Here is an 18,373-nt window from a genome sequence, read left to right as displayed (position 1 = left end):
TGCTACAATTGGGGTAAAAAAAAAAAAACCCCACCTGTTTTCAGTTTTTACGTGATGACGTCCCGACTGAGGAATTCCCAGTGGAGAGGACGTTTTATTTTTTTCCTAGTCTTGAGGTCAGGAATTCCGAGTTATGAACTTGTCTTCAGTTTTGATTGCGGGTTTCCTACATTACCCACAATGCCATGCTGAGAGCAGCGTGCATGACAGCGATGCAGCGGCGCTTTAGTCCTTCGTTCTGTCCACTTCTCTCACACTTCTCACACACTTCTCCAGAGCGTCGACTTTCACATCGAGCTGCTCATCTCGCACATGGCAGCTACCTGTCGTGCAGCCGCGTTGCATTCTGGGACTGTGTCCAGTGCTTAAAGACTCGTACACCGGATTTCTCACGAACATGGCCGCGAAACAGAAAAGCGGCTCGTTTTTAAACGCTCATTCATTCGTGTTTGAGATGAGGAGCAGCTCTAACCTTTCACACGAATACACCGACTGACCAATCAGAACCAGAATAGACACACGGTCTAGTTTAATATAAACATATTTCAGGATGGTGTTTAACTTGAACAAGCCAAACTTCCCTGTCCGTTAATAAGTGAGTGGATACGTGAAGACCGAGGTGTGGATACGAACACGTTTTAAAGCTTCTGTCTGTGGTGCGCACGTGTAAACAGGGCGCTGAAGAACACCCGAGGAAACGGACCGCTCGGAGAAGGACTTTTATTTTTCATTACCACAATACAGTACATACTTCACCAAAAATATGTACATTAAAAAAAAACAAACACACAAAATCCCCTTCAGTCCGTCGTCTCGGATCCAGATGTTTCCAGTCCCTGGAGGAAACACCATCTGGATCTGGAGAACCCTGCTGAGATCCAGCTGATCAAATCAAACCTGTTTCTGGAGTGTGTGTGTGTGTGTGTGTGTGTGAGAGAGTTTGAGTGTTTGACAGGCGCATCGATGTCTATACACTGAAACCGGAATGATTCATTTTCAGATGATTAACCAACATCTGTACATCCCTCATTTTCCTGACAGGTTTTTCCTGAAGACAAAACGTTCAGGTCTCGGCTCCTCAGGAGGAAGTCTCTCAAATAATACAAAATAATAATATAAAAAAAACAACAACAACTGAGAAATGACCCAAAACTATTTATCTTCCTCCTCCTCTGCACATGGTATGACAACGTTTTCTCTTTTATAAACGTGTTAAGGTGCAATATGGAGAAGTTTTATGAGGAAAAAAAACAACAAAAAAATAAATGGAGATGTTCGAGAAGTACGACATCTGAGGCTTGCGGCTGGGGAAAGAAAAAGGAAAAAATGAGGCGTTTTTACATTAAAACGTCGAGAAAAATCCGGTCTGGTTCGGTCCGGAAGTGAGGATTTCATCGTCCTCGTCCGTCGCTCCAAAAGTGATGTACAGACGAGCTAAAAGTCACTGAGGTGAAAAGCAGGAAGCGTTAAAAAGCGCGACACACCGATACGAACACAGCGTCGACACGCGGATGCTGTTTACGACACGTTAAACTACGCTGCGGACTAAATGCCGCCGGAGACCGAGGAGGAGGTGAGACGGGAGGAGACGGGAGGAGACGGGAGGTGAGATGGGAGGAGGTGAGATGAGGTGGGAGGAGATGAGATGATGGGAGGAGGTGAGATGGGAGGAGATGAGATGGGAGGAGGTGAGACGGGAGGAGACGGGAGGAGGTGAGATGAGGTGGGAGGAGATGTGAAAGAGCGAGCACACGGTTCGGGTTTGGGGCGTGTCTGAGTAAACATGGAGCGCTGGCTCCACACGACTGTACAAGAACTGTCACAAATAAAAAATAATAATAATAATAAAAAGGCAACTGAAGATAAAGAGTCTGCTCTAAATGAGCAGAACCTCAAAAACAAGCACAGGGTTGAGCTCCGTAACGTCCTCAGACCAACCGGTTCCATGTTTTTCTATAAAACACTGACCTACAGCGACACGAGACGCTGAGCAACACTCGGACCCGGGCTTCCGCATGTAGATTTTTACCATTTAAAAAAATGATAATAAAATAAAAATCGTGAAAAACAATTTAATCATCCAGAACCGAGATCCTTAAAATAAGGACGATCGAGCCGGATGTCCACCGCGTCAGGGGTACGGAGAGCGGGGAGGAGTCATGATATCTCCGGCTGTGCGGTCGGGAACCGCTGACTGGGCGGAGCCAATCACCACACCTCAGCTGCTGGAGGATTTATAGTTAAAGAAAGCAGAACAGTACATTTGCAGTAATGACAACATGGCCGACACGTTCACTGTCCATCTGCTGCTCCACGTGATTAAAAACAACAACAACAACAACAACAACAACAACAACAACAGTGTATAATGTGTTAACCCGAACACTTCGCTGTAGGAATATTTCCCTTCAGGTTAGCATTTTTGGAATTTTCCAAATCTTCCAAAACCATCTACAGGCGATTTTTTTAAATTATCGCTAATGAAATAAAACCGTGACTGATGTTAACTGTACACGTGTGTAACGTCCGCCGAGTCGAACACACACTCGGACTTCATCTCGCATTAATGAACTCGAGACCTTCCGCGTTCACGGTGACGGAAAGCGAGAGCGCGCAGCGAGTCCAGATGTGAGGGTGTGAGATGGAGGGAAGGGGGCGGGGCGGGGCGGGGCTGGGTAGGGCGGGACTCATTCCAGATTCATGTGTCGGTTAGATCACCCGTTTAATCGGAGAGAAAAAGACGACTGCTCTTCTGGAGTATTTTTGAGAGAAAACTCAAACTATGCAACACGTGTAAAAAATGTTCAGGTCTGGAAATATAATAATATATAATAATAATATAAAATAATAATAATAATAATAATATATAATAATAATAATAATAATAATAATAATGAGAGTAAACGTCACTGATATGGCGGCAGTGTAATACGTGTAGAGACGATTAAATCGTTATATCGTACAAGCCTAGTTTGACCTTTTGTTATCACCAGTTAGGAGAGGAAATAATAATAATAATAATAATAATAACAAGAAGAAGAATATATAAAACAACGTAGTTTGGATTTTTGCAGCTGTTGTGCTCGGAGTTTCAGTCGACTTTCTTGGAGCGTAGGCGGGCCGAGTGGAGCAGGTGACACAGAGCGGGCGTGGCCTGCTGGCAGATCACGGTGAGCGCTTTGCCGTGTAACAGTGTCAGCGCCGTCTGGTGGGCGGTGGCCCACACGCGGTACCACGGCCCGTAAAACGGATCGGACACGGCCGGACACAGCATGTTGTTCAGATTCACCTCGGTCACCTGCGACAGGTAGAACAGCGTCAGACACACAGACCCGTCTCTCTGTAGCGGGGTGTTATCTCATGATGACAACGTAAGCAGCATATAACTACAACACAAACTAACCAATATTATACACACACACACACACACACACACACACACATATATATATATACACATATACATATGTACCCAGAATATTCTGAATGAAAAGTATATTTAAATAAATGCAATTTCTGTTTTCAGACTCTAGAATCACAACCTGCTAATTTTTAAGTGGTAAAGCCTCGTGTGTGTGTGTGTGTGTGTGTGTGTGTGTGTGTGTGTGTGTGCGTGCGTGCATGTCGTACCATTCCCAGTCCCTGCAGGAACACAAAATGGTAGAGGAAGAGGATGCCTGTGGATAACAACGCCCACCACATATCACCTAGCGGCTCTGGTTTGTACACACCTGAGAGGAGAATACGGAGGAACGACAATCAGAAACCTGCTCATTCATGCAATTTTCCAATCAGCCAATCATGTGACAGCAGCACGATGCGGGGCGGGGGGTTGGTTTGATGATGAATGATCTTGCTCCGAGATGCTTTTCTTCTCAGCGCGGTTTGAAAGTTATTTATCCGAGTTACCGTACCCATCCTGTCAGATCAAACCGCCGCGTTTCCTTGATTTTGCGTTCTTGTCTGCGACGGCGTAATCCTGAAGGTTGCTGATTGAAATCTTCATATTTGATCCATTTTGGGTTTGGAGCATGTTTTTGCCCAGGAGTCTACGACACGATATATAAACACGATACGGTTAAATACGTAATGATTCGATAGGTCACAGACCCTCGTATGAATCGATTCAGATCCGATTCAGTCGAGTTCACATTGCTGTGTTCTCACTCTTGTGTTTAGATGAGGATGAGGTAGGAGTAGGATGCAGTAACGAAACGCCACATCTAACATTCAACAATTTAAGGAAAGGCCGTGTGTTTGTGCGTGTGTTTGTGCGTGTGTTTGTGCGTGTGCTTGTGCGTGTGCTTGTGCGTGTGCTTGTGCGTGTGTTTGTGCGTGTGCGTGTGTTTGTGCGTGTGTTTGTGCATGTGTTTGTGCATGTGTTTGTGCGTGTGTTTGTGTGTGTGTTTGTGCGTGTGTTTGTGCGTGTGTGTAACAGCTGCATCTCAACACTAGATGGCAGTCTAGTGTTATTCCTGTTGTTAAGCCGAACAGGGCGTGTGAGGACCATCTGCCGCTCGAGCTGTGTTTTCTTGCTCGGTCATTAGCATAAGCAAATTAGCACACGAGGAAGGCAAATGTGTTCATCTTTGAGATTTCGATGATTAGAGCAGGATTTACATGAGCTCTGTGAGTGAGTGAGTGAGTGAGTGAGTGTGTGTGTGTGTGTGTGTGTGTGTGTGTGTGTGGGTGTGAAGGTCATTGTGGTAGAGAGGTGTAATAATCAGATCTCTATCTGTATTCGGGTTTAAAAGGCAGAAGTGGGCGTGGTCTAGACCTTCTTTTCATTTTTTAACTCTAGCACAACGTCCACCGCGGAACACTGAAACTCCAGGAGGGAAACGTTTCCCCCCCTTCACAAATTATAATGAGACACAATTTTCAGAAATCCTGAACGTCTCCAGTTCCTCAGCCTCAGCTCCATCACTCGAGTTCATCAAGCGGACGCTCTGAGGAGAATTCCGGGAAGATATAGAACTGATCCTTTATAATGTGACCGAGTAAGCTAGAGGAAGTAGATTTCAGAACGGCAAAGCTGCGAGTCAAAATGGCGTTTTCTTCATAACGCCTGTTAAATTTTCTGGAATTTTCTGTTTAATAACGACGGGGGAACATCTTCGTATCCGACGATTCGTGATACATCTTCGTATTCGGTTAGAAATCTACACCGGTCGAGCGATGACGTCTGTTTCTAGGTATTTCCCCCGCGGTCACCGTTTCCCCAAGATACAAATAAACACACAAAACAAACTTAAACCGTGTCTAAAGTCTTAAACTACGAAGGCGAGTCCAATTTAAACCTTAAAAACGTGACGTTTAATCGCACTTTTAATTGTTTTATGTGCTGAAACACATCGGATGAAATGGAGACTGTAGATAATTTACCTTCTTACTGGCACTAAACAATGCGGAGAAGAAGAAGAAGACGACGTCTCCGTTTAGCTCGGGCTCATAATAGTGTAATTTAACCACCGTGACCGGGCAGCCACGTGCTGCACGTTCACGTTAACAAACATGATCTTGATATGTGTAATAATAATAATAATAATAAGAAGAAGAAGAAGAAGACGCACTATCCATATTCGAATCTGTTTACAACGCACTCTCTGTTCAATTCGAACCACGTGCTCGCGTTGGTTTGCGCCGCCGCGGTGGTTGTGTTTCTGCGAGACGTGTGAAAGCTCACCTCCTTTTCTGAACAGGTAGATGGGCACCAGGTAGAGCATGGAGTGCTGGATGTAGTAGATCTCCTTCTCAAAGGGAAGCTGCGGAGAGAACGGAAAACAGGGCGTCTTGTTAACGGGACAAAAACACAGAAGAACGTTAAAACTACTTTCATTTCATATAAAATCGGGTAAAGAGACAAAAATCAGAGAACGGTCTCTCTAAAGCTGCTGATTCGTGACGGCTGATCCCGCCTCCCTAATCTATTCAAACTGAAACAATATGCAGATCTGTGGACTAAAATCCGATTGGCTGAGCCTCATTCGAAGCCGCTGTGTAATCTTATGCCTGTTGTGTTGCTTAGCAACCAAAGTGTCCGGTTTATAGACTATATTACACGACGGAAGAATAGTTTTTTAATGAATATTATTAATAAATAAAACTGTGCTAAAGTTTTTTCCTAAGGACTTCCTTAATCGGTGATCACGTTAACGTCTTCACGCCGTACGACTCTCGGCCCGATCGCGTCGCACACCGTGAAGAATAAAGTCACTACAACGCTGTGTCTATAATCCACCAATAGTATGACGGCGTAGGATGGCGCAAAACTCACTTTGACGGCTGCTAATACGGTGGCGTAACGACGAAAACTCTGACTCTGTACTTAATAAACAAACAAATAAATAAACAAATAAACGTTTACGGAACATACACACCGACGTAAATAATAAATAAATAAATAAATAAATAAAGCAGAATAACGCTGTGGTTCTCAGAGATCTAACGGCACTGCGTGGATTCCGTCACCGTTTACATTATCATCATTTAGTTCTCCTCTCTATGGACCTGCAGTTGGGTAAACATTCCAATCTAAAGAGATCCGTGTGTGTGTGTGTGTGTGTGTGTGTGTGTGTGTGTGTGTGTGTGTGTTTAAACACTCCCTACTCTGATCTATTAAAGCGAACCCTCCACGCCGTGCCTCATTCTTCTCTGCGCACTCACAGGAAGTACGAGTACGAGTGCGCTGCAAGGTGCTGAGCGAGGTTGTAGCGGGTCACGGGGACGAGGGCCGAGGGGCAGAGAGCGTAGACGGGCCGAGGACTGGCGTATTGAGGCCGACGCTGCTAACTCATGATCTTTCCGAGTTTTTTTTTTTTTTTAAAAAAAGAAAAAAAGATCGCAACATCACTTCGGATCGGATTTCAGCGAACGGAACCATAAAGAAATCTTTGTTTTCCCCGTGCGCCTTCTTTCATCACATTTAGACGCAGGAGCGCGGGCCGAAAGTCCGACAGCGCTAGTGAAAACGTTTCTAATTTGCACTCTTTTTAAATAAATAAATAAATAAATAAATAACAATTTTACAAAAATGTAATTACAAATTATATTATGAACATTTTCCAACGATTTGCATATTAATCATAAAATGCATTTCATGGCAAACGTAAAGATTCCTTGACGGTATTTTCACATTAAACCCTCAACACAGAAGAACAGAAACCAATCCGTACGTTCTGTCTGAAACTCGACTGGATCGGATTCACCTTCTGGTGTGTTTAGATTAGACATAAACAGTGAACGATACTTACTAATCTTGTGTTGACGACGGGGAAGAGGAGAGCTAACAGGGCGCCGTTCAGCATGTGAACCTGAAGCCTGGGGGAAAGAAAAACACATGAATCCGAGTTAAAAAGTCTGCAGGACTGCCTGGTTCGCATTAGCTGGCTAGCCTAGAAAGACAACTCAGCTATGCTAACTAATAAGATTTAAAAGGTGTTGAACAACAAGCTACTGCATCGGTAAGGTGTGTTTTTTCTGCACATTTTTGTGTTCGCACGGACTTTATGTTCTCTGCATGGGAGCATCATCAGCCCCATTTCTGAATCAGGGTCTAAAATGGACACTGTATCTTTAAGGATCCTCCCCCTGCCTCGTCACCAACCACAGCTGCCGGGTAATACCCGTTTGACACAAAGCTAACTTTTATAAACAATTTGACTTGCAAACAGGTTCGTACAGATCCCGTCCTTCACGCTAACTCTGCCTGGATCTGTTTACGGAAAACTGCAATCATGATATTGTATTATACACGAGCGAATAAAATGCTAGACTTTATACCAAGTGTAATTTATTATAAAGTGTGTGTAATTTATATTACACACACACACACTTTACTTTCTGTTTCTTCTAACAGACTCTTATTAAACACACGGAGTAGGTGACGTAAACCACAGCAACTCGGTTAACAAAATCTAAAGCATCGTAGTTCCACGATTTATACAATTATGGATTTAAACACTAGTTAACTTGAAGTGTTTCAAAACATGAGTCGCTTGATTCTTCAGAAATGCGTTCGGTAAGAATTCACTCGGTTTCTAATTGATCACTAAAGGTTTATTTTTTTCCCCCAGGACTTTTTTCTATCTATTTATTTCTACACTGAAGCACAAAACCCACCTACACAAGCGCTGAACCACAAGAGGTGAATTTTTCAATTGCTATGTCATTATTTTGACTCACCAAGTCCTTATTTTGACTCACCAAGTCCTTATTTTGACTCACCAATTCATTATTTTGACTCACCAATTCATTATTTTGACTCACCAAGTCCCTATTTTAAATTACCAAGTCATTATTTGGACTCACCAAGTCCTTATTTTGACTCACCAATTCATTATTTTGACTCACCAATTCATTATTTTGACTCACCAATTCATTATTTTGACTCACCAAGTCCCTATTTTAAATTACCAAGTCCTTATTTAGACTCACCAAGTCCTTATTTTGACTCACCAATTCATTATTTTGACTCACCAAGTCCTTATTTTGACTCACCAATTCATTATTTTGACTCAACAAGTCCTTATTTTGACTCACCAAGTCCTTATTTTGACTCACCAAGTCATTATTTTGACTCACCAATTCATTATTTTGACTCACCAAGTCATTATTTTAAATTACCAAGTCATTATTTTGACTCGTCATTATTTTGAAGTAGTATCTCACTATTTTGACTAATAAAGTTGTTGCTTTGACTTTCTAAGTCCTTATTTTGGCTTAGTAACGCAAAAAAATGATTATAGCACTTAGGTGTGGTTCATGAAGCACTAGAGGACATGCTCACACCACATGCAAGTGTAAAGACTTTACTCTATGTGAGCATCCTTACACGATGTGAACCTCCACACAGCGGTGCTGTTAAATCAGCCCCAACACCACTGTGCAAATTAACACAGTCCCCGAGAAGAACATTCCTGGAACGTCTCTCTGTTTACTACAGCACGGCGCTCGGACCGCTATTTCCCACCGCCAGAACAAACCAATTAACACGCAGCTGTTGACCCTCGACGGCTTTGACTTATAAACTCATTTCTTTGATTTACAATCTCGTTATTTTTACTTACGGAGTTCATTTGTCTCCTTCTTTTGACCCAGTGTCTCCTTCTTTTGACTCAGTGTCTTCTTCATTTGACTCAGTGTCTCTTTCTTTATTTGACTCAGTGTCTTCTTCATTTGACTCAGTGTCTCTTTCTTTTGACTCAGTGTCTCCTTCATTTGACTCACTGTCTCTTTCTTTATTTGACTCAGTGTCTCCTTCTTTTGACTCAGTGTCTCTTTCTTTTGACTCAGTGTCTCCTTCTTTTGACTCAGTGTCTCTTTCTTTATTTGACTCAGTGTCTCCTTCTTTTGACTAACAAAGTTTTTTTTTTTTTTTTTAATTACAGAACACTATTAAATACTTTATCTTTTTAAAGTTAAGGGAGTTTTTAATCCGTTTATTGAAAATAAAAATAAAAACACCTCTCCTCCTGAACACAGAACTCCAGTAATCACACATTTTTAAGACTTTCAGGGTCCGCGTGATCCTCGTGTTTTCCCTTCATGATTCCCTACACAGATATCCGAGTCCCAGGTTTTGTACTGTATATGATGCAAGACACTGATTGTAGACCTGACTGTAATTAATAAATAAATGAATTCTAGAAGTCTGTGCACCTCGAGTGTAGATCGTACACACCTTGTTCATGATTATTTGGCATTCTGAAGCGGATCTGAAGCGAAGGTTGGAAATTCTTAGGCAGGGGAGACGTTACTCACCTAAAAACCACCATGGCTGTTTTACAGGGTGGACACGCCAGCAGAAAGATCTGTGAAAACGGAACAAAGACAAGGCGAACAGTCGTTAGCGCACAGATTTATCGTGTAAGTTTACTAGCTTGGTTCGGAGTAACGTATACACAGTAGGGGCGTAACGATACGATACGATACGATACGTATTCCTCGTTCTGCACCATGACACGATACATTTTCAACACAGATTTAGAAATGAAACGCCAACATGAATTTAGATTTTATTATTATTATTATTATAAAATCCAAAACTGTCTCGTCATTTTCTAGGAAGAAATAAAATCAATTTTAAAATACTGCACTTTGCTACTTATGCATCAGAGAGCTCGTTTACAATCAGAGCTCATGTTTCTTGATTGAAACAAAACGAAATCAGGGTCAAATATTCCCAGCAGACTGGGATCAGAGTTCTGCAAACAACATACGCCTGCCATCTGCGATCATCAGCAGGAAACCAGTCACACCGGGCCGTTTGCTGGGAACGATCCGCCGGGTCACGTAAGAATCCTCTAATAAACATGAGGTGAAAGCGTGGACAGTGCAAGAGGGCTTTGTGCTTAACGTCCATAGAATTTCATTATATGCACTCTCTCTCGTTCTCTCTCTCTCTTTCTCTCTCTCACACACACACACACACACACACACACACACACACACACACACACACACACACACACACACACACACACACACTGCGTTTACATGCAAAGAACTTCCCCAATCCTGGTGATTTCTTTCTGATTCCCAATTGCAAACACTTAATATGGATCCTAAACAATGCGCATAATCCAACCCAAAGAGCAAGGTTTCATCTCCACGTTACCATTATTTAAAATAAAAAATATTTTTTAAAAAGAAGAAGAGTTTGTGAGCACAGTGAAGTTGCTCAGCTTGTCATAATCGTCCAGAATTCAGGAACAAGAAGAAGGCGGCGGCTCGGGTTGCTGAAAATAACGTCAATAAAATCAGATTATATATTATATAAAAAAATGCCTTTCCTCATCTACTGATGTTAAAGTCCCCGTGAAGCGCCTTGAAACACGTAGCGTTATTCCATGTGTTGACGTGATTGCCGCGGAAGCAGGAAGTCAGGGCGGGACATATGGAGTGGCTCCTCCCCGTTTTTAAATAGCCCGTAGTGTTTAGCTTACCTCACAGCCAGGAAACCTACAACTGTTAGGGGCGGGACACTTCAGATAATAGAAAGCGTTTGATTGGACGGAAAATCTGATGAGAAGCTGAAGTGCAGAATGAGGTCATAAAAACGGCTGATCCGTATTGGCGGTAGAAAGAGAGAGACAGAGAGAGACAGAGAGAGAGAGAGAGAGAGAGAGAGAGAGAGAGAAAGACAGAGAGAGAGACAGACAGAGAGAGAGAGACAGAGAGAGAGAGAGAGAAAGACAGAGAGAGAGAGACAGAGAGAGAGAGAGAGAGAGAGAGAGAGAGAGAAAGACAGAGAGAGAGACAGACAGAGAGAGAGAGACAGAGAGAGAGAGAGAGAAAGACAGAGAGAGAGAGACAGAGAGAGAGAGCGAGAGAGAGAGACAGAGAGAGAGACAGAGAGAGGGAGACAGAGAGAGACAGAGAGAGAGACAGAGAGAGACCGAGAGAGACAGAGAGAGAAAGACAGAGAGAGAGAGAAAGACAGAGAGAGAGACAGAGAGAGGGAGACAGAGAGAGACAGAGAGAGGGAGACAGAGAGAGACAGAGAGAGAGAGAGAGAGAGAGAGAAAGACAGAGAGAGAAAGACAGAGAGAGAGAGAGACACAGAGAGAGAGAGAGAGACAGAGAGAAAGACAGAGAGAAAGAGTGTATGTTTTGAATGCGTATATCTTCTAAACGTGAACTGCATCACCGTTTTGGAGTTTATAAATAAACCTAAAGCGAACGTATTCATACTAAATGCATTTTGATTTCATGGGGACTTTAAAGCCCAGTTTTGGGAATAACAAGACATGGCCATGTGGGTGTTCTCGTCCTCGCTGAACTTTAGTGAGGTCACATCCCGCCTTGCGTCTGATTCAGAACGTTAATCTGACGCTCATCACACCTCGTAATCATTTTTCAGTTTTTATGTCATTAATGATGTTTTCTTTTGCACCATCAAACACTGAATACACCGACCGCAAACACATGTCCCGACAGCGCAAGTAATCGGACACAAATGTTTACACAGCTGTTATTCTTCTATTTCACGGGCTGTAAAAGGGTTACACACCTCGTCTAATCAGAGTACATAAGGAGCCTCCAGAAAAGGCCGAGTCCTTCAAGAGCGAGGACGGGTCGAGGCTCGCCGATCTGCCAACAGATGCATCAGAGAATAATCCAACACTCTGAGAAGAACGTTCCCCAAAGACAAATCTGTAGGATTTTGGGCGTTTCACCTTCTACATGCACAATATAATTAAAAGATTCCAGGAATCCGGTCAAATCTCGGTGCGTAAAGGGCGGGGCTAAAAACCACTTCTGAATGCGCGTGATCTCCGATCCCTCAGACGTCACCGTCTTAAAAACCATCATGAGTCTGTAATGAGATCCTGACATGGGCTCGGGAATACTTTGGTAAACCTCGGTCAGTCGACACCATTCGCTGCTGCATCCACAGATGCAGGTTAAGGCTTTACTATGCAAAGCAGAAGCCGTACATCAACACTGTCCAGAAGATCCGCCCACTTCTCTGGGCTCGGTCTCGTCTGAGATGGACAGTAGCACAGTGGAATCGTTGTTGTCCGACGAGTCGACATTTCAAATAGTTTTTGGACAAAACAGCCGTCGTGTTCTCCGGGGCAAAGAGGAAAAGGACCGTCCGAGCTGTTATCAGCGTCAGGTCCGAAATCCAGCGTCCGTCATGGTATGGGGGCGTGTCAGTGCCCATGGTATGGGGGGGCGTGTCAGTGCCCATGGTATGGGAGCGTGTCAGTGCCTATGGTATGGGGGGGCGTGTCAGTGCCCATGGTATGGGGGCGTGTCAGTGCCCATGGTATATGGGGGCGTGTCAGTGCCCATGGTATGGGGGCGTGTCAGTGCCTATGGTATGGGGGCGTGTCAGTGCCCATGGTATGGGGGCGTGTCAGTGCCCATGGTATGGGGGCGTGTCAGTGCCCATGGTATGGGGGGCGTGTCAGTGCCCATGGTATGGGGGTGTGTCAGTGCCCATGGTATGGGTAACTCACACATCTGTGAGGGCAGGATTCATGCAGAAAGATATGTACACATTTTGGAGGAACATAGGCTACCATCCAGAGCAGGACAACGCCACACCGCATTCTGTCTGGATTACAAGCGCATGGTTGTGTAAGCAGAGAGTGCGGGTGCGAGCATGGCCTTTGGGTTGTAAACGTAGCCAATCGGCTGTTGAGCTGGATTCTTACTGAAACGTGCAAATGCACGCTGTACTACAAAACACTCAGTTGGTGTAATTCGGGGAAAAAAATGTAAAAAAATGAAAAATAGGCAAGTCGTAAAACCGGTCCGCGGGTGTCACTGACTGAAACGTGACCTGCAGAATGTTCCAAATGGAGACGGGGATGTATATATTATATATAATTATAGATCCATCCAGAAAGCAAAGAATATTAAAAGATTCGAGGATGAAAGGAAAACTGATAGAGTTTACAAATTAAATGACGTGTATTCGAGCACGGTCTGCTTTTCATTCTCAGATAAGCAAATCACAGACTCGAGTCCTCCCCACTGCGCCTGATAAGAAACTGTACTTTCACTAGTAAAGATAAGGGAGTTATTCAAACCTCGTCAGGCTGCTTTCACAAACGATAGTCCGAGAGACATTTCATACTTTCGGTTCATTTGATTTGGGGCAAATTTTTGCTGAAAAATTTGATTTTATTCGTAGATTTTATTCGTTGTTCAGAAACACAGAGATGGAAAAAGGTGAATGAATCTATACCGAGTCAGAAGAATCACCCGAGTGAACACTGAGAACACTGAGCCACGCTGAATAAATAACTAGATAATTATATAAATAATTAGTCTAAAACATCGTGAGCCACATCCAGCGTTCATTTTTCCTTTCTGTCCGTCTGCAGAACGCATCGCTACAGCTCGGTGCAGCAGCTCAGAAAATCTCTGCAACCCAAAACACACGGCATCAAACGATTCACTTCCTGCAGCAAGTCGATTCGGAGTCGAATCCGGTCGGAAGAAGTTCAGTCGAGAACGCCTCAATCAGACGGTCTCGGATTTTGGTGAGTGCCCGAGTGCGACTCAGGGGGTGTGGCTGAGCACTCGGACAGAAAGAGATGATTACCAGGAAATTGAGCAAAACAAAAAAGAAAAAAAAAGAAATGAGTTTGTCTTTCTCCTTCAAGTTGTCAGCAGATATCATTATTCAGGGTGAGGCAGATATGAACAGGATGTGACCCGTTCACATAACGCCAAAAACACACCGTTGAACCATGTTTACGACCTGCTACTGTAGAGCAAGACACGCCTCCTGAGGGGCGGGGCATATACGGTTCTAGAGAGCGTTACATTAAAAGATCATTAATTTGTATCCGTGTTCAAATTTGCCTCAGAGCTCAGAATATAAATCGTCCTTTTCTCCCTGATTCGGTTAATTCAACCTGCAGGCTTTAAAAATACCCAACCCCCCCCACCCCCCCCAATACAGCCCATTCCCTGGAAGGACGCTTAATCGGAATAAATACATTTTACGGCCACAGGAAAGGACAGATCCGATAAAGATGACCTCCTCCCTCACAAACTGCAGTAATTTAATTTCCTGTAATATCTGCTCCTTTAGTCATTAACCCGTTGTTTAAAGAATTACCAGTGGATACGGATCTAGAAGGGATCATGTTTTTTGTTATTTCTCACACACACTGGAGGAAATGCTCCTCAGCAGATACGGACATGTCGATGAGGCGCACCGTCATCTCTGCGTCGTTACGGCAACCGATATCGTGCTTCGCGGTTTCTGGGAAAGTCCATGACGTGTTTCGTGATTAACCACGGCGATCAAAGCAAAGCAGGCCGCAAACGCTTCTGTCCTGACATCCCGACAACACACGTGACCCGGTACAACATCTTTATGTAGGACACCGTCACACACGTCGAGCCACAGGAGGAGGATATCTGATCAGTGAGAAGGTCATGGCATTCGATTTACATGACTTCCACCCAGAGCCTTCGTGCAATGTGGATGGGGGTGGAGTCATCCTGGAACAGACCCCGCCCATCATCACAGGATGAAGGTAATCAGTCAGAAGAACTTTGTACTGATGTGCAGTGATGCTTCATTTTACAACTTACTCATTTCTTTTTTTAGAATGCAAAAATTAACAAATTTATTAACAATTAATACTTCACAAAAATTTAAGTGGGAAAAACCCTCTCTCATATCTATATGAGAGAGAAACGGCCCGGTGCTCAAATGTGTAAAGATTTGTCCGTATTTGGATCGGCCTCGCCGGTCATTTTATAGCCACGCCCCTAACGCTCCTTCACATGCTCATAAATCATTCAGAGGAGAGGTCACATGTTCATAGAATTCCGCTTGAAAGTGAGGTCATGACGGTTCTTGCTAACGGTAGCTCTACTTAGCATGCTAACAATAGTTAAATTGCTATATGTCCTGGGGGCGGAGTATTGCGGACAAGTATGGAATTGGGGACGGGCTCAAGCGAGTATAAATAAATAAATAAATAAATAAATAAATAAATAAATAAATAGTTCAAACCCTATTCAGACATTTAACTATTCGAGACCGATTTTTCACAAATCTTACCTAATGCACCTTTAAATATTAAAAATGCATCAAATGAATCTTTACTCTCCACGCCAAAGCGAGTTGGTTCTACAGAACCTTGTTGCCACGGTGACTATGTTGTTGTTTTTCTTTTACATGCAGTCACTCCATGTCTTTAGTTCTCTCCCCCCCCCCCCCCCCATTCTGATTAAATCGTTAGCAGAGATTTGTTTTAAACAGTAAATCACAAACTTAGATTCAACTCTATTACAAAATCACAAGACCAGTAACACGACCTTTACACAACGCTCATCCGGCCGTCTCTGCACACAGAGCAGAATGGGGAACTGTTCAGGGGGAAACTGAGCAGAGGATTTGAGGACCGAGGCCGTGATCTCCGTCTCTAAAGAGACAACACAGAGCGGATATAACGCCCGAAGGCATGAAAGCAGCAGGAAGGAAACAGCAGGCAGGATTTCAACAGAACGCTTATCAAACGCTCACGTCCCTGCTGCTGTGCCTCGATTACAAATGGCCGTCACACAAAGCCTGGTTTTATTCCAAAAGAGATCGTGCGTGTGGGGTTTTATTTAAGGGTTAAAAAAAAAAAGATTGAAAATGGAAACGTTCTTGTTCCTATAATCTTCTTTGCAATTATACGTAACTGCCAAAGCTTTTATTTCCGTGTTATTACAGTTAACTTAAAACGAGCCTTGAACAGTGAATATTCGAGTGTTTGAGGTGTTTTATACATGATGTATAAACTATAAAAGCTGCCATTTTAATAAATCGCACAAACCGAATAAATTTATGGAGAACATTATGGAGACAGACTGAGCGTGTTTATGCAGAAACGTTAATTTATCTATTTATTTAAATAGACGAGACTCTGCTCCGTGTTGTCACGATTACGTCACAATCGGCTCGGAGCCGTCCTACTGGATTCAGGTCTGCTGACTGGGGAGGCCTCTGAAGCAGTTCGATCTCATCGTCATGTTCGTGGAACCAGTTTGAGACGACATCATCATGCTTGACTGGTTTTACGAGGTCCAACGTGTGGCAAGAAAACCATCCTCACACCATCACACGACCACCACCACCCTGAACTGTTCACACAAGGCAGGTCGGGTCCATTCGTTCATGATGTCACACCAAATTCTGGCAAGTCGAGATTCATCAGACCAGGTGATGTTCATCCGATCTTCATCTGTCCCGTCTGGATGGTCGCTGCAGACTCGGATTCGATTCCTTCGCTGACAGGAGAGAGATCCGGTGTGGTCTTCAGCTGTTGTAGCTCATCCACTGCAAGATTGTATGTTCTGAGATGCCTTTCTGCTCAACACGGTTGTAAAGATCCAGTCTGTCCATTCTCCTACTGGTTCTCCTACTGGTTCTCCTACTGGTTCGCTTGCTTCTTGCACCATTCTGAGTGAACTCTAAAGACAGTTCTGCGTGAAAATCCCAGGAAATATGAAAAGCAACCGGTCTGGCACCAACAACCATGCCACTGTCCTTTAACTCTGTCTCCTCAACCCCAAGTTCAGGGAGTGACTTCAAACCAAAATGGCCGCTCGCAGCATCAGCAGTAAACGCAGCAGCGCTTCTTACCTCTAAACGAGTCCCGCTTTACATACAGAAAATCGGTATAATAAACGTTATCACATTACAGTGCGTACAGTTGCAGGAATAGTTCCTCAGCTATTGTTTTGTTTTTTCCCCTATTGTACTCTCAGAGAATAGATAATAACATGCTAACAAATGAACAGCATTTAATTATGGCCTTTGAATTTGACATCGTTGTTGTAGAACTACAAACAATACCTACAATATACTCAAACATGAATTAGCCTTTTATTTCTCAACAATGAGGAGTCTGGCGTTCCTCCCCGTACACAATAAACACGCGGAATCGGACCGAACCATCAGCAAACACTGAAAGGCGTGCGTGCGTGCTGGAGAACATGGTTTACTTTAACAGGAACGAACAGAATCGTGGTTGACGAACATAAAAGATCAAACAAGAGCAGTAAAAGACTTATTGAAGACCATGACAGGTCAGAACGTACAGTACAGTAATCACACCGACCCGCCCGCGCCTCCGTGACTCAGTAGAGGTTACGCCGCAGTCACGCCGCGGCTAAACACATGCCAATAGGAGCAGATGAGTTAGCTTAGATGACTTACTTAGGCTTGCCTAATTCATTTTCCACGCCTGTGATGAATGATTTGATCGTCCAGAACTGATTATAGAGCACGGCTGTCAGACTCGATTTCCACCCGGGACACACCAGCATTTATTATAAACCCTTAAAGAGCTATAAACACTATTCATTTTTAATGCGTTATTATTACTATCATCATCATCATCATCATCATCATCCTCATCTATTCTCCTGATTAACACCACAGAATATTAGGAGGTTTATAGGAAATCTACTCTGGATGTAGAACATTATTTTGTACAGTACGGAGCGTTAATGCCGCTTATAACAGGCTTACGACGTCATCCGTAGGATTATCATCACACTTGATTATTGGCGTTGGTGCGACACTGGCTGGATGAACCAATCAGGATGAGGTGTTTATTTCTGTTTCTGAATGAAACTACATGTAGCTACAGTCTGAGCACAGAGATCACTCAGAAGGAGGAGTCGAAGCGGATAATCTCGCGCGATCATGGCTCCTACTGATGTTCGGCATCCGTTCGAAACATATTTTTAAATAGGATTTAGCATACTTGAAATTAATTCAGCGTAAGTCCAACGCTAATGAGCGAGTACGCACGTCAGAATGATCACGCTATCGACTCACCGGACGATATACGGACGCGGTCTCGACGGTTTCTACCGACCTCGCTAATATCGCCCATGG

General features: G+C 43.6%; 1 protein-coding gene across 1 annotated transcript in view; it reads right to left on the bottom strand.

Annotated features, from left to right (window-relative positions):
• Window positions 1–706: 706 nt before the first annotated feature.
• The window catches only part of LOC108278816 (transmembrane protein 164), a 26,109-nt gene continuing 8,442 nt past the window's right edge, over window positions 707–18,373 (bottom strand). The window contains exons 2-6 of the mRNA XM_017492438.2: window positions 9,763–9,812; window positions 7,254–7,320; window positions 5,687–5,765; window positions 3,631–3,731; window positions 707–3,298 (exon numbers count right to left, since the gene is read on the bottom strand). Coding sequence (XP_017347927.1) covers window positions 3,092–3,298; window positions 3,631–3,731; window positions 5,687–5,765; window positions 7,254–7,320; window positions 9,763–9,812 — 504 coding nt within the window. The 3' untranslated portion in view covers window positions 707–3,091. The remainder of the gene's footprint in view (window positions 3,299–3,630; window positions 3,732–5,686; window positions 5,766–7,253; window positions 7,321–9,762; window positions 9,813–18,373) is intronic.

Source organism: Ictalurus punctatus, chromosome 18 (genome assembly GCF_001660625.3).
Source record: "Ictalurus punctatus breed USDA103 chromosome 18, Coco_2.0, whole genome shotgun sequence".
Classification (NCBI taxonomy): domain Eukaryota; kingdom Metazoa; phylum Chordata; class Actinopteri; order Siluriformes; family Ictaluridae; genus Ictalurus; species Ictalurus punctatus.
The sequence above is the reverse complement of the archived record's forward strand: the minus strand, read 5'-3'. Positions and strand labels throughout refer to the sequence as shown.